Source organism: Merops nubicus, unplaced genomic scaffold (assembly GCF_000691845.1).
Source record: "Merops nubicus isolate BGI_N331 unplaced genomic scaffold, ASM69184v1 scaffold25663, whole genome shotgun sequence".
In the NCBI taxonomy this organism is placed as follows: Eukaryota; Metazoa; Chordata; class Aves; order Coraciiformes; family Meropidae; genus Merops; species Merops nubicus.
In genome coordinates, this window is record NW_008597528.1 from 4,414 (window position 1) to 21,053 (window position 16,640).

The 16,640-nt window shown below is 40.9% G+C and overlaps 1 protein-coding gene across 1 annotated transcript; it reads right to left on the minus strand.

Moving 5' to 3' along the window:
- Positions 1-2,728: 2,728 nt before the first annotated feature.
- CHRNB4 (cholinergic receptor, nicotinic, beta 4 (neuronal)) lies at positions 2,729-16,023 on the minus strand. The gene is made up of 6 exons (XM_008936743.1): positions 15,818-16,023; positions 11,097-11,242; positions 9,230-9,274; positions 8,992-9,101; positions 4,934-5,906; positions 2,729-2,869 (listed from the first exon to the last, which is right to left on the minus strand). Exons 1-6 carry the CDS (start codon positions 15,870-15,872, stop codon positions 2,729-2,731), a joined length of 1,470 nt encoding a protein of 489 aa, XP_008934991.1. The 5' UTR covers positions 15,873-16,023.
- Between the last annotated feature and the right edge of the window lie 617 nt (positions 16,024-16,640).

A 16,640-nucleotide genomic window follows, 5' to 3' on the forward strand; every position in this document is an offset into this window, starting at 1 on the left:
TCTGGAAACTTTAAAAAAACACAGTGCTGTTTTCCAGAAATATAACTGGGAAAGAATATATTGCTTCACTCATGATTAAAAAAGTAATAAAGTATCCACTGTGTATTGAAAGCACCAGAGCCCACCATTTCTTGGATGAGGAGCTCTAATTCTGCAGGGATCTCCCTGGGGCCATTGATGTACCTTTTGAAAGCTTTTTCTGGGTTTGTCAAGTCTGAGGCCTGTGCTGTGTTAGCTGCTAGCTGAGCTGCCAAATCCTTTCTAAAACTTTTGTTTGTGCTGGGGATAATTCAGCTGAAGGCTGCAGTTACTGAGCCAAGCATTATCAGTCATTACTGCTCATAAAGATAAGGTCAGCTATGAGAGGTGCCTGGAGGCCCTCTTTTCAGTTGCCTTCAGGCAGTGAGGGGGAGGATAAGATGAGGAAGAAGGGAGCCAGGAGAGGAGTAATAGTTGGTGGGAGGATGAGGCCTGCAGTTGCTCGGCTGGATGAGTCCCTCTCATTCTGCCCTGCAGGACCATGTAGTAGCCCACAAGAGTGTTAAAGTCTGTGCTGGAGCCTGTGCTGCCTCATTCAGATTTGCTGTTCAGGGTTATTGTGGGATTGAAAAGGCCTTCCTTCACCTTTACCCTGTCTGCCCAGTACTGGCAGCTGCTTTGCCTTCCCTCTGGCTTCTCTCTAAGCAGAAAAAGCTGCTTAGCAGCTGGGACAGCGTGTGCATGTGTGCTTGTGATGTTCTGTGCCACATCAGCTCCTGGCATATAACTCAACATGCAGGTGCATCCCCAGCACGGATGCTCCCGAGGGGCTGCCTGTACCCCGTCTCACTTCACAGCTGTTTCAGCGGCCTGCATAGAAGTAGCTCTGCTTTCTAGGTTTGAGAAGATGACATTTGAGGTGGGGAAAACAAGTCTGACCCATTTAAACTTTACACCACCTAGCAGTCACCATGGGAAATATCTGGAATGGTTAATGTTTGGGGTGATGACCAGAGCATTGCCACTCTCTGCAGGAGGAGGATGTGTCAGCTTCTGTGGTCACAGGGTACACCTGCATTAATAGGGCTGTCCTACAGCCACCCTTCACCTCACCCCGACTTCAGCCCTGGACACAGTTACAGCACATAGAGGATGGAGAACTGAAAGGAGAATGACAGTGTTACAACCATTCTTTCTTCTAAGGTCCTGCCTAAGCTGCTCACAGAGCCTCACCCACCCCTCCTGTGATACTTTGTGGTGCCTTTGCTAGGCCGCCAGGCTCAGCCCGTGCTGTGGTGCCCAGGCCCGGGGGTGGCCCCACCGGTGCCCCAGGGCAGTGGGTGTGGCACGGGCAGGGAGGGGGTGAACCCAGGAAATGGCAGAAGTCCTGGGCTTACTCTGAACAATTGGGAAGGTGTTGCTGTGGTTGATCCAGCATGTCTAGGTCTGTGTAGTTATCTGTAGCCGCCCCTGCCAATGGTAATCTAAGTACAGACCAGTTTTGATGAGGACAAACAGAGCTTGGGCAGTCTTCATCTGTGGCTTGTTGAGGAACACAGGTTTGGGTGTCAGCTAATCCTCCCCTGGGACAGGTGAGCCTCCAGCCCCCTTCACAAATAGTAGTGGAGTTTAAAAGTTTGTTCACCAGTCATTATTTGTACTTATCAATGATGGTAAAATTGTTGTGTGTTCTGACAAGACCCCAAGAAAACCCAGAGATTGGTTTAGCCTGACAAATACCAAAATTCTGGTTTTGAGGGTTACAAGGTGCAGTGGGATTGTCCTGTGATGTGAGTCTAGGGCCTTGAGCTGCCCTTTGCCAGAGACTGTGCAAGCATTATGTGTTTTCTTACCTCATTTGTTGAGGATTATACTTAAATCTGCATTCAGATCTCCCCAGCAAAACATGGAGGTCTGTTTGTTGTCACATATCTTCTCATTCTGGCTGCCTTTCACAGTTCTCTTCTCTAGATGCTTCCCTGTGCTCTTAGCCTTAGATTCACAAAAGTGTGTATGAACCCCAGTTACATGAGTTGTTAAAGCTGCAGGAACATTTCAGGACTAAATCTACAAAAAGGAAAATTTTACATTTTATTTAGATTTAATAATTGAACAGAGTATATGCATGTTTGTTTAACATATATTAATTTGGCCTCTGTTAATTAATCAGCTATCAGAGATGGCAAGGTGTGAGAAACCTATTAATGGTTACCTCAGAAGTATGTCTCTGTCTCTCAGTTCAGTTTTAAATATCATACTCAAACAGCTAAATGGCGATTCCATCTGTAAAGCTCTTTATAAGTCAGACACAAACAGCTTTGATGCACTTGAAGGAAGTAAATGTCATAGCAATACCTTCTTTGTAATAGGGAACTTACAGTATTCTAAGGAAAAAAAATGCCCTTCCTGAGGCAGTGTATGTTTTAAATGCTTTAAAAATTATAATCCTTGTGAGCCAGGGTGGCATACAGTAAACAGCTTTCTCTCTAATGTTCAGATTTGAAAGAGTTGAAAAGAGGGCCAGGATATCAACAGCAGTACAGAATGTGTTGGAAAGAACTAATAGTTTTCTCCTTGTTTGGTTGGTGAGCTTTCTTTTCCCTATCACAGTAAGTCAAATTCTACTTTCCTTTTCTCTAGTCTAAATCTGATGTAACAGCAACAGTTGGCTCTGTGGATTTGACAGAGGGGAACTGAGAGCAGAATGAGACCCAGCATCTATGCAAGTATTGACAGTTTGCAATGACAACTAAGGGTTCATGGAAGCAGTGTGATTTTGAAAAAGTGGCTGCAGAAATAATCCAACAGTCCCCAGGACACAAACAAGGACGAATATCCAGAGAAAAAGCCTGTCCACTACCATGGCAACATACTTCCAATCTTCAATGACCTGGAAGAAAAAGCCAGTTAAAGTTATTAGCAATTTATCAAATTGTTTTGCTTTTCCTCTTGCTAATGCCAAGCTTTTGTTTACAGAAATAAAAGGAAACCAATTTCAGCATTTGAAGAATAAACTGACTGTAGGCTTAGGAAGAGATTTTTCTCCGATAACCATTCTGGGCAATGGAAAACAATACTGTAAATATTTTACAGCTGTCTTGCAAGCATCAGGTACAGAGTGTGGCTGCCCAGCGGAAGCTGCTCCAGAAGGACCCACAGTGTAATCCAGTTAAGGAGTTTTTTCCTTTCATTTTAGTGTGCAGATGCTATTAATCTTAGTAGACAAAAATAGATGGTGTTTACTGCTGCTAAATAAGGTTAGCATCAGAGTTCCTTTCTTATGAGCAGTCATCTTAATCAAGGGGTTTAATGCATATCAATACTCTTGCTTTTATTAAAATCCTTTTTTGCCCTGCATATTTTGTCTGTGAAAGTCATGGCCTTAGATTCTGTTCTCAAACTGAAGTGACTGTCAGGCTATTATTGTAGGGAGGGGAGCATATCAATCTTCATTTGCATCTCAGGAATAATTACTATTTCCTCCCTTGTTGATTCTCGTTACACATGGGACATCCTCACCTCAGTGACTTTACCGTGCTTGTCAATTATCTCATGTCTCACATTCCAAAATTACATATTTTCTCTTCAGTGCACACTTTTATTTTCCATTGCTGCCCATGGGGATTGTGTGCTTCTGAAGTCAGACTATAGTAAATGTCCATGAGCAGTTGTTATCAGAGCACGATAACAAAGAGAGAAAGCATAGAATTAAGAATCTAAAAAAGTGGTATGTAATATTAGAGAACCCCATGTGAAAAGCATCCAGTTAATTTCTCAATGTATAAAATACCTTTGAAAATTGTTCTTAATATCAAGCAGAAGCTTTTTGTGCGACACATTCTTGCAAGAGTTTCTGAGCTATTAGAAAACTTCTTTTCTGCTCTGTGAAGTCTGCTTCTGTTCAGTCTGTTTCAGTGTTTAGAAGTTCATGTCTAATGTCAATAGCTGATCTTCTTTATTTATATTGACAGTAATTTCAGTTAATAGAAAACATGAAATGCTCAGTGGTGTGCTCCTCAAGGGACTTCTGCAAGAAACCAGAGTTTACTGGATCTGCTTGGCTGAGGGTGGTAGACTACAACAGGAATAGAGAACCTAGAGTCTGACTGGGTTTTGGCCAGAGAGGGGACACTGGTAGGTATGAGAATAGTTCTTAACCACGGGTGCCTGTCTAAACAAAACTGTGAAGCGTTTGAGTTTTTTCCCAGCGTTAATTGCAGTGTATTTCTGTCAGCTTTAGTGTGCTAGCTAGTAGTGCAAGAGTTGGGCAAGTGAACACGCAACAGCAGCAGCACTGCTTAAATGTATCCTGGATAAAGTACTTCTCATGGCCAGTAACGAGTCTGATTTAACTCAAATGAAAGAACTGTCAGCTCTGCTGGCATTAGGATTTCGATCCTGCCCATTGTGTTTGCCATATGGGGGCAGACATCTTAGCCTGGAGAGGATGTTTGCAAAGGCGTTTTGCCAATTTTATGAAGTCCTGCTCCTGTGCTCAGTTATGTAAATAAATGCTTGAGCTGCAGGTAGATATTTTCTGGTTAATGTGGCCTGGCCATGAGTTCAGTCACAATCTTACTGAATACAGTGGGTAAAAATATTCTTTTTCTGACCTGGAACTAAATATTATTTTTTTCTCTGGCCAAACACTACTTGCATGTGACAACACAGCTTTTTCAAGGGTATTTCATGACTTACTGGGCAATCTACATTCTCTCTTTGTAGAAAAAGCCATGTTAATTTCCAGGAGAGGATCAGCATTTACCAAAGTGCTAATCACTAAAGTTCCTTTAATGGCAAAAATTATTTGCTCTTATAAACTATAGTTAGATTCTCTCTAAAAACTTTAGAATAGCTAGAGAGTTCCAGTATGCTTTCTGAAGAACAGTGTGTTACAGAGGAGGGCAGGAGGTGGAGTTTGGAAAGACTGGGTCGATTTCTCATTTTTACTTACGCTCTGGTCATTGTCATCACTTTTCATGTGCTCAGCTATAAAACTGACTCCATCAATTGCTTCTTGGACTTCAGGAGAAAATTTTGTGCCTGTTCGTAACCTAAAGTCTCGATGACTGCTGACATTGTCAAGAGTTTCAGTGATTTTCATATCGTATTTTTTGGCAGAGGCAGTATTCAAAAAATAGGTAGAGTTCTTGTAGAAGTCAGCTGGCTCCATGCAAGAATGCTCTGCTTTTGTCTTTTTGCAGTTGCACATCTTTTGCTGTGGGGAATTATTTTCTGGACGCTTCATGAACAGATAGGCTGGGAGTCTTTCAAGGAAAACCAGTTTTACCCAAGGGGGCATAGTGTGAGTACTTGGAGATCTATGGTGAACATTGAGTACACAGACACTAGTAACTATTGAGAAGGTCACTAGCACCATTGTAAACATCAGATACTTCCCAATCAGTGGAACATCTAGAGATGTTGGTGGGACAATTTTGGAGATCAGCAGCAAGAACACAGTCAAAGCAAGCAACACAGATATGCATAAGGTCATTTTTTCACCACAGTCTGAAGGCAAGTAGAACACCAGGATGGCTAAGGATGTAATTAGCACACAGGGAATAATAAGATTGATGGTATAAAAAAGAGGTTTCCTTTTAATGATGAAGTCATACGTCACATCGACATATTTGGGGTCCAAAGGATTTACAGTCCTTCTTCCTGGGAGTGCTACAATGTCCCACTCTCCACTTGGTGTGAAGTCGTCCATGCTTGCCATGGAAGTTTTAAGCACCATATCAATTTCTGTGTGATCGTATGTCCAAGACCGGAACTTCAGCGTGCAGTTTTGTTGGTCGAAAGGGAAATGCTTCACTTCAATCTTGCAGGCACTCTTGTAAATGGCTGGAGGCAGCCAGCGAATGCTTCCGTTGTTCTTTACAATTGCATTTGTGTATAGGGAAACTTCATAGGTGCCATCTGCACTAATGGAACAAGAGGAAAGGATACAGTAAAACAATAAGAGGAAAGACATTGTTAAAAACCGAAGAGCTCTGATATTCTTGGTCATGTGGGCCTCAGGTGTTTCTAGAATCAAAAGTTCAGTAATATTTTGATTTTGACATCTGTGTTGTAGGGAGCTATAACTTGATAGGGAGATCAGCGTACACATTTCTCCCAATCAGGGAGTTCATATTTGATTTTGGGCAAACAACTTAGGGCTCTTTAACCTATGAAATATCCTAAGGTAGAAAAGTAAAGTGGTCAATTGCTGATAAAAATTATTGAAATCTAGTGCTTCTGAGTGCCTTTTCTCAAGTGTGCTACGCCATACCTTGCAAAGTCAGCCAATCAGTCTACCAAAGGAAAGCGTAACAGTAAAAAGGATCTGCTATTAGTGACTGTCATTCTTGACGGATGCGGAAACTCAAAGGTTTGTTCTTATTTTGGTCAATGACTTTTATTAAAAAATGGGTTAGCCACTTCATTAGACAGCAGAGTCTGGACTAGACACATCCCACATCCACATCACCTAAAGACAGTATGTTATCTGCAAAAATATAAGGCCAAACTCACGGCAAGTGTAAACAAATTAAGTTGAATTGGTGTCCTGGTTTTGGCCGGGTTATAGTTAATTTACTTCCTAGTAGCTGGTCTGGTGCTGTGTTTTGGGTTTCGTGTGAGAATAACACTGATATCACACTGATGTTTCAGTTGTTGCGAAGTAGTGCTTATCTGGAGTTAAGGGTTTTTCAGTTTCCCACGCTCTGCCAACAAGGAAGTGCACAAGAAGCTCGGATAGCCAGAAGAGCTGACCCCAGCTCACAGAGATACTCCATGCCATTAAACTTAATGCTCAGTGTATAAATGGGGGGGAAGTGGCCAGGACGGGGAGTGTATCACTGCTGGGGTGGTAAGCAGTTGCCTTGTGCCTCATTTTTCTTGGGTTTTATTTCTATCTCTTTGTTATATCCCTTTTCATTACTATTATTAATATTATAATATTTATTTTGTTGTTGTTTGTTTAGTTTAGTTATTAAACTGTTCTCATCTCAACCCAGGAGTTTAACTTTTTTTCCCCTGCTTCTCCTCCCCATCCCACCTGGAGCAGGGAGGAGTGAGTGAGAAGCTGCACGGTACTTAGTGGCTGGCTGGCATTAAACCACGAGAACTGACTATGGTTAAGTACCATCCTTTTATATGAGTGGAAATGCGCTCCCTTATAGTTCATACAGAGTCCAAGGAATCACTTGTTTCTTGAGAAGAAATCTTGGAAAACTGTGTCTGTCCCAAGCTTGTTTTTTTTTGTTACTAAGCAGAAAGTGCTACAAGTATCCAAGTCTCAGCACCTGTGTAGCTGTTCTCTGGGTCAGTTACATTTGGCTCTAGAGAGGCCTCACCTTGCAAACCCTGGTGCCTGGCACTGAGCTGAGACCCATTGTAGCTAATTCACGTAGGCAGTGAAATAGACAAGTGCAGAAGTGAGTGGCTACAGCATACAAGGGTCATTAGTTCATTGCCAATAACACTGATATTTTTTAGTAAAGAAATTGTATCTTATTTCTCCTGTCTGTACCTCCCTGAGCTGGATTTACCCTTATGCCGTACAATGTACTGGGTAGCCTCCTGGGCTGAAAATACGTAGATTCTTCTGCTGGCTGCCCCTGGCTCTGCTGTGGAGCAGGGGCTGGGCTGCTGGTGCTCTCTGCAGTCCCGTGCACAGGCTACGTGTGGGCAGAGCCATGGGGCATGGCAACGCTCTTTGTGTTTTTCTTAGCAGCTTCTTAGCAGCTTCTTGAACTGAGTGATGCCTGTGAAACCCTGCTTCAGCAGCACAAAGTTACAAAGGTAGTCCTTTATCTGAAATTGTAATTTGAAGATTTGCACTAATGTGAAAATCCAATATGATGAGACTAAAAGCTTGTTCCTGTACATTTAAGGAGCCTTTTCAAACTGTTTCTTTCCATTTTTACAATCCATTAAGTGGTATCATCTGGGGAGTGAGGAAGAAAGAAGCAGATGGCGGGGCACAATTTACCAGAACAAGATTTGACCAGGTGGAGTACATCTTAATCCACTGGCTGAATTATTTTTGTGACTAATACAATAGTTTTAAGTATTTCTCAAATCTGATTTCCAGTACTAGGATTCCAGGGGCTTAACTCAGTTATATATAAACTTCCTAGGTTCCCCATCTGTACACGGTCATAAACTATCATGTGTTCATGAATGTTGTTTTTCAAGGTATCATTAGAGTATAAGTTTTGATTTTATTTTTTTTTAATTTTGTCAGAGACTTGATATCCACCTCAAGTTGGTTGGTTTTTTTTTTTTTTTTTTTTTTTCCTAGTGGTAAAACCAAGGCAAAACAAACAAAAAAAATTGGCAGATGGCTGTTTGTTCAAAAGAAGATCTGAAATATGGTCTAACACCAAGCCTTTAGTTTTCTCAGTACTGTAAAGCAACAGGGTCAAATGCTGAGAGATTCATTATCTATTCTTATAATTGAGCTTTTAATGCTTTATGAAAATAGAACATAATTTGGTTTTGTAATTGAATATTAATTTGTGGAGTTCTGGTACATGTGAATTGTGTAACAGATTTATGTCCTGGCATCTGTGGTGGAAGGAGGGGGGGGAAAAACAGGAAACAAAAAGGTAGCTCAGAACCTAAGATGTCTGACAGAATTCCAGATGTCTTATTTTCCTACAGACATGACCAGTGTACAGCTGTGCTTGTACTTACAGGACACACTTTCCATATAGTTAGCTTGATGTGGATCTGTGTCTCGATATGAACCTTGTCATAGATCCTCTGTTGGTGTAAGAGCTCACACTGCAGCCATGCTCCAGGTATGCTGGAATTTCTTTATTCAGAGCCCTGATACTACTAAAATTATCTTTGAGGCCAGTGCCCCAGTCAGATACACTCGATACTGGCTAAAAAGTTACAAAATTCAGTTTTAGAATTTTATCAGACTTACTTCATTGATTCTGATGCTTGCTTCTTGACACTGGGTTAAAATTTTGTTCACTGTCTGCATATACATGCTAGAGAAGTTTTACTTACTTATTGTAAAGCACAATGTCTGGCAACCAGATGTGTTTTGCTGGTATTCTCAGCTTATTTATTCCTTCGTAGTCAGAAGGCTTCCATGCCAAACGATAATCAATCCACTCCTAAGAGAAGAATTGCACAGTAGTGATGGGAGTGTCCAGATGAGTACTAACAAAACAATCAAGTGGTTTTGAAGTGAAAGCAGTTGCATTTGTGGCTTGCAAGAGCATGCCCTTATGGGTTTGGTTACCTGGTTCAGCCAGACGTTTGTAGTCATGATCTGCTCCCGTTCATTCTGCATGGAAAGAGAGAGAGAAGAGTTCTCCTCTGAAATGTTCCACTTTATTGCAGTCATAAGATCTTATTCAGTGGGCTTTGGAGGATATTTCCAACTGCACAGCATGATTTCATGTAGTGTGTTTCAAGACAGACATTTCTTTGCTGGTAAGATGGCTGGTCTTGTGCACATACTGTCAATAAACAATAACCCCACAAGTGTAGAGCTTGGAGTGGCTTTTAACAGGGACAGCTGTGACAGTGTGCCACCACCCTGATGAGCTGATTCCATACCCCTCCTCCTCTTTTCCTGTGGATTTGATTTGAAACAGAGGCACGCTTGATCACCAGGAAGGCCTAGATTAACTTGTGTGAGGTTTACATAAGGTTTGCCTTGTAAGCTGTCAGCTGGCAGGCTCTGCTTTGGGTCACTGCTGTCTCTCTGGACAGTAGTCCTGAACAGATGTCTCTCTGCAGCAGATGTGTGTGTCTGGGGCTCTGCTGGAGGGACAAGGTAAGGTAGATGGTCAAAGAGTTAGAGGAGGATTTGTGCAGGAAAACAAGTTAATTCCCCCATCCTGGAGACCCACGAGATTGTTAGAGCCTACATTTTCCTTTCTGCTTGAAGAGTAAGGATGTAAAGGGCAAAGGACTGGGCTCTGTCATTCTTGACCCTTGCCCATTCATCCTCACTGTTTAAGTTGCTGATCAGTGGGGCCTGCAGGGGCAGGACACCTCGCTTTTTACGCCCGGAAACTGCAGTCTGGGAGGACATTGTGCTGGTGGTGGCAGTGCACTGTGTGAAGACGTGTGTGTGTGTGTGTGTGTCCAGGTGGAATTCTGCAGGAGAGAGGGTGCACTTGTTCCAGCGTCATCAGGTATACTTGACAGTATATCCTGTATAAATCAGCCTGCACATGTGTACAAGAGCTCATCTGTTTGTACAATTTCCCTTATGTTCCACCAGCATCTCTCTCTTTCCCAAAAAAACTTGCCCTCTTGAATTTCAGCCTATAAATCATATAGGTCTCTTCAAGTTTGCAGCAGTCCAGTCACTGGCCCATACACAAATTCTGGCAAGGAGGCAGTCATCTGTGTCCTCTTTTGTATCCAGGAAGAGAACAGCAGAGTTGAAAGCTCTGAATTGGGACATATTTTCCACTTACATGCTGGATCTTGTTCTCACTGCAGTTAATGCAGCTCTTTTGGAGCTGAGGTGCTTGTACACTGGAAGAACTGTCAAACGTACTAACCTTATGAGTGAAAACATCTTTCAGCCAACTGAAGTAATTTTTACTGAATATGAGGAGTTGCTTACATGAGGATTGTTTTAACCATGTGAAGCCATTCCAGCCAGGATTAGGGTGTCTTTTCCTTTACAGCATTTCCCTATTCTTTGCTGATGAGCCTGATATGCCATGAGATTTTGAACTGGTTTTGTAGCCAAATTTGTTTTCAGACCATTCAGCCACATTTCTTTGATGCAAGCAGTGGAAGATTGTTTAGCATTGTGTACACAGCCCAGGATAGATCCTGTCCTAGTGTAATGTACTGTAGCCGTACTGAAATCATGGGGATGATTTTCATTTTTTGATCAGTGGAACTTTCTCGAAGGAAGATGTAGCTACTGTCCTTTATTGCGTAGGCACAGATGGATCTCTCTGTTGTTGTAGCTGCACTCTGAAGTATAAACCCAGTAAATCACATGTTTGGGCCCTACGTACTAAGTATTATTATGCAAACTAGAACAAACAGGGACATATTAATAGCTATATGACTTTTACTACAGAGTACTGTGCAGGTAATAATGTATTAAAAGGCATAGTTGAATTTGAACTTACCACGCTGATGAGCTGTGCCAGGGAAACCAGCAGTTCTATAGATACCAACTGGGATGAGTTGACAGCTGGTCTAATTAACTTATTATACCTGTCAGGACTCAGTAGGTGGTTCATTAGCTTTTCTTCAATGTCTGCTGCGGTGCTTCCTGTAAAACATCACATAACAGGATGAGAGAAGGGAGACCAAGTGACATGATGTAGGGACCACAGAATTTCTGTGCATCAGCTTGTTTGCATGGAATAATGATGGCTTTTGATTTTTCAGAAGACCATAGTTTTGTGTGAACAGAAGGATACAGTGCTTGCACCAGTATCTGTTCTACTGAAGTTGACCATCTTTCACAGAGCATAGATCAAAGCACGTAACTCAACCATTTGGGTTTTTTTCCCCAATAAAATATGAAGTTGAAATTGGTAGATGCTTTTGGGAGTACATTCAGGAATGGAAACTAGGGGGAAACCACCCTCTTAATAACAAAGGAAGATTGTTTCAACAATCCAAATGCAAGGAGTCCAGCTGTGACTTCTCTCTTTAGTGTCACAGGAGGCAGAGTTGCAGGCACATGTACAACTTGAAAGACTCTCATCTGTAAGGAAAACCAGGAAATGAGCTGCAGGAGTTGTAAGGGCTTTTAAATGATTTGGAGCAGTTTGGTACCTATTGAAACTCTGTTTCAGAGTCTAAGCCTTATTTTATGGGGAAACAAAACCTGATTTGTGGACTAGCAGAAATATCATAAATCTTAGATGGCCAAAACTGGAGTTCAGTGTTTGCAAAATAGAGTACCTGCAGGATACTGTCAAACAAGCCTGAATATTCTCCATGAAGCAGAACATCTTATGGCACAACCCCAGAGGTAACTGCATCTGTTCCCATGTTCTTGCATGTGCTTTTTAAAGACATTCTAAGCGGACTTTTCAAACCACTACTGACCACATAATGATACTGATGATTAAGGTCTTGGTAGCATCCTGCCAACAGAATCAACCCAGAGAGATTCTGCTGTATGCTGAGTAATTCTCGAGTTGTGTTTTAGAATTGACAATGATGGACACAGGTGTTAGTGAAAACAGATTCTAATCCAATCGATAGAATGATTCTTCCGTAGGAAATGGCACCTGGTTCAACCTCAGATATTGCAGAAATGGGGATACCGTCCCTATGATACACTTGCTTCATTATTCCCCAGAACCAGCTCCACAGAGTAAAAACCACTGGCCATGAAAACAGTTTAAATTTGTGGTATGTTAGTTTGTAGCATATCCATGAGGTCCAGAGAAAGGCAGACATTGAAGGCCAGGGTCAAATAAGTAGCTCAAGTCTGTGTGCATTTCTAGAAGGTGCCTGGTTTCCATTTGAATGGGGCTGTAAGTTGCTAGAGGAAACAAGCCTCTCTTGGAACTTGGTACTTCTGAATTCCTTTCAGATTAGAAAAAATACTTCAAGAACTTCTTGTTTCTGATCTGGTAAAAAAGTGGAGAGACTTAAAAGGAAACATAATCGAACACATCTTTAACATCGAAGAACAGCTTTTATTCAAGCTCTGAGATAAGGTTGAGATAAACACCAGACTTGTTTAAAATCTTTTAAGATCAGCATATGCTATGGCGTTGGTAGCACAGGTTTTGTCACATATATTTAACCATATAATTATTCTTCAGAATAGACTTCTCAAATACTTCCCAGACTGTTTGGGAAAACAAATTTGGATGAATATGTCTGTGTTTGTTGTGACGGTTTGTTTTTTTGATTCACACTTGCTTTGTACCTCCCTGCAAATCATTATAAAAGCCCTGGAAAAGTGTGATATTTTATCCTGAATGTAAGCCTGCCTAATCATAGGCATATCAAGCTAGAGCTATGCTGATCCTTGCTAAGCTCCAGACTCTGTTTTTTTCTTGTGTATTGCATTCAAGGTAGAGCTAAATTTGATACTGTGAAGTAAACAGGGTCACACTCTAGGAGTGAATGATTCTGTGTTTACCAGGATAGGCGAGAGGCCTTGTAATAGCTGGAGGGAGAAACTCAGCTGAAGTTACATTACTGTGGTCTGGTCTTGTTTTTAAACAAACCTTCTCGCTGTTGTGTAGGTAAGTGATAGAAGCATGCGGTTGTAATTCGAATATATATCAATTGTCATTTGGTTTGATTCCTACTGCAGTCACTGAATGCTGCTAGCAAAGACAGTGAATTATTGTTTGAATTGCTAAATATGTGTTCACTGTGTTGGCATCTTTTCCTGTAAATATTCTAGCATATAGATTATTTGCTGAACAGCAAATAAGAAGTAGAAACCGCAGAATATTTGCAGAAAGGTAATTGTGGATTTGTGATAATCCTATTCTTGGAAACTTAGTTATAGCAATCGTAGTCGTCTGGTCTGCAAATCCCAGTGTGCTGTGGGGTCTGCATGTCTGATAAGAATGGCTCAGATCTGAAGGACCAACTTTGTCAATAGACTTAATGCAGATGACTTAAAAAAATTATTTGTTAAATAACGAATCCCCTTAAGAAATTATTACCTGTTCTTAGGGAAAGGGTTCTTGTAATGAAGTTTTCTTTATAAAATTGCCATTCCATCCCAACTGCTAATTAAATTAATCATCAGAAGTCAGGATTGAGGGGGGTAATCGCTCATTTCGCTGAGACGCCTGTACAAGTACCACTAGATGTCAGCAGTGCACCGCCTAAAGCTTGCTAAAGCCACAATGTAAATGACATGCAAAAAAGAGTGATTCTTGTACAATTTTTGTAATCTGTTTTCCATTACCAATCTACATAGTAACTACATGGCACCTAATGAGAACAAAACTACCAGCCATTCAAGTTCATCTTTACATGCATCTCATGATGTCAGCAGTCATGTGTTTGAAACTCCTCTTTTGCCTCCGAGTTGGAAGAGATGGAACTGCAGTTTCCCTCACAGTCTGTTTGTTTGTTTGTTTGTCTTCCAAATAGCAGTAATCACCAGAAATGTTGCAGAGGGTAGACTGATGCTTTCAGGCAAATGATTTTAACAAGAATGATGAAGCAGTCCTAATTTGTGAGTGGAGTATTTTTGTGTACTGAAAGCAGTAATAGAGAAAACTCACTGGGGTGGATCCTGAGCTAGGGAAATTGCTTTAGCTTCACTGAACACGCTACACATCTGCTCCATGGCAAGGAGAACAAATTGCCACTTAACTTGCAGTACAGATTCTGCAGTAAGTTTGTTTTCACTGCAGGAATATGACCATTATAACAAAATTGGATCAGGATGCTTCCAATTTCACAGCAGAAGAAACGCAAACACAGACTTCATTCTCTGTGCAAACTTTCCATTTTACATGGTCTAATTCAAATATCTAAAATAAAATAACTAGTCATCCTGTGTAATTTTGTTTATTTTTAGTGTAATTTCAACAAATATGTTGGAGTGATTTCCACAGAACAGAATAAGGAGCAATGTTGACAAATACAGGCAAGTGCACTGTTATCACTGTCTAAATTGCAGCATTTGACATCAGGTGTGTCTTTTCTGTTTCCCTGACTTCAGTTATTTTAATAAATGTTGAAGTAGTGTTTGTTTAGAAATAAAATATTGTAGCATATGTTGTCATTTTTGTTCTTTCAACTTTCAGAAATAACTTCGTTGGACAATGGTGACATACCAAATTCCCATCTGTAATTTGTAAAGAGCAAGCCAGAAGCAGCGATAAGACCATCACTTTATCTTCACTGAAATTACTTTGTGATGTTCTTTCTTCTCAGCATACCCTTGAGTAAAAGGATTTATATAACCTCCTAGAACAACACATGCTAATTTAGAACACTTACTGTTCCAGTAGGAATGATGGTGAGTGTACTGTGGTTTAAAGCCTTTTAAAAAAAAATTTCTATACTGCAATTAATAGGAATAAAAAGGAAATACCAGTGTGTTTAAAAGTATGTAATCTAAGAATCTGAAGTAGGCCCTCCCTCTTCATTTGTAACAAGGCAGGTGTTTTCTAAAGCTGCCTTTCAGTAACTGAAGAAAGAAAGCAGCTGTGGGATCAATAGGTAATTATGGGAAAGATGCAATTTTTGCCTCAGTTCAATTTCAGGCAGCTTAACTCTGGACGCTTCAGTGGAGTCTCTCTGTGGGAAGAGGCATGGGAAGTGTGCCACTATTTCATGCTGCTGCCGGGCTGTGCGTGTTGACTAAAACACTTGCAAGAAATCCTGGTGGACTAAAGCAAATGTCCTTAATGTATGTTTGCTATATTTAGCATACATTTACATATATTAACCCTAATTAAAACTATTTCCATACTAATCAAACAACTAGGAAGTATGAACTTTGCAAAACACATGAACCTGAGATAATAATTATAGGAGGATGAGATCTGCCTTATTTATGGTTCATTTTTTATTTTTTCACTCTCAGCACAATAGCTGCCTTTCCCATCACAGATGATCCTGGGAGCATCTAAAGGGATGTTGTTTAGTGATTATCATTGTCATCTGTTCTGCCTTTTTATGTCCAGCTTACTCTCTGTCCATAGCCATCATAGTGGATTTGCTGATACCAAACAAGCCAGAAACAACACTAAAATAATCAATTTCATGCATCCTTTTAAAGTCTGCAGCCTACTGAGAGGGTGGTTACAAACTGACTGAGAGCTTATGTCACAGTCCTCCCTCCTAGCCCCGAAAGCTATGGCTGTTCTGCAAACTGTATCAGAAAGAAAAGATCACTTACCGTTAAAATAAAAGGAGCCCACTACAAAGAGAAAGAGGGTGTATGTATTCCTCATGGCAATAACAGGAAGAGGTGGATTACTGTTCTTCAGTTACAACAGCTGGCAATAAGCTCTGTTGTCAGGAATGCACGAGGAGGAGGTGTAAAAGCAAACCCGAATCTTGGAGGTATTAAAAGCCTGGAAAGAGACAGACAGTAGGACCTGGCAGAAGCACTCTGCAAAGTGGAGTTTTCGTGAGCATAGTGGTCCCTCCCCCTTTGCAGCTGTTTAAAGAGCTTTGTGAAGAGGAAAAGCGCATAAGGAGAGGGACCATAATGTGATCATGTTGATAAGAGGAAATGAAAGAGCAAGCTAAGGAACATGATCTGCAAAACACAACTGCTTACTTTTTGCAACTAGGTAACATTTAGAAGGCTTTCTGGTTAAGTACAATGGATCTGTGTGGGAAGAGCTGGATATAACTTTGTGTTGTGAGACCTGTTAGTGAAAGACACTTCAATAAATTATAGCCCTAGCAGAGAGTCAATTTTTTGTGTCAAGAGGAAATGTTGTATTGCCTGCTGCCAACCCTTTGCCACTCCAAGGCCCATGTATGTGATCTCTTTGAACTAGAACTCCAAAAGGCTTTCTGGGAGCAGCAGGAGAGGAACAGAGAATTTGTTGTCATTGGCATTTGACAATATTTTCAAAAGAAAGCTAAACCAGCCTAAATAACAAAGCTAAATAACAATAGCTATGAAGATACTCCAGAGGAGAGTTACAAAAATTCTGTGGAAGTCATCTTTTAGAGATGAAGAGTTCAGCAGACTATAGAGTATCATG

Excerpts from the sequence above, each read along its gene's own strand:
- CHRNB4 (XM_008936743.1), bottom strand. The coding sequence starts at position 15,872 with ATGAGGAATACATACACCCTCTTTCTCTTTGTAGTGGGCTCCTTTTAT. Across the intron at positions 9,275-11,096 it reads TGGCACAGCTCATCAGCGTG|AATGAACGGGAGCAGATCAT; the intron begins GTAAGTTCAAAT and ends CTTTCCATGCAG. Across the intron at positions 2,870-4,933 it reads GTGATGACAATGACCAGAGC|GTCATTGAAGATTGGAAGTA; the intron begins GTAAGTAAAAAT and ends TTTTTCTTCCAG.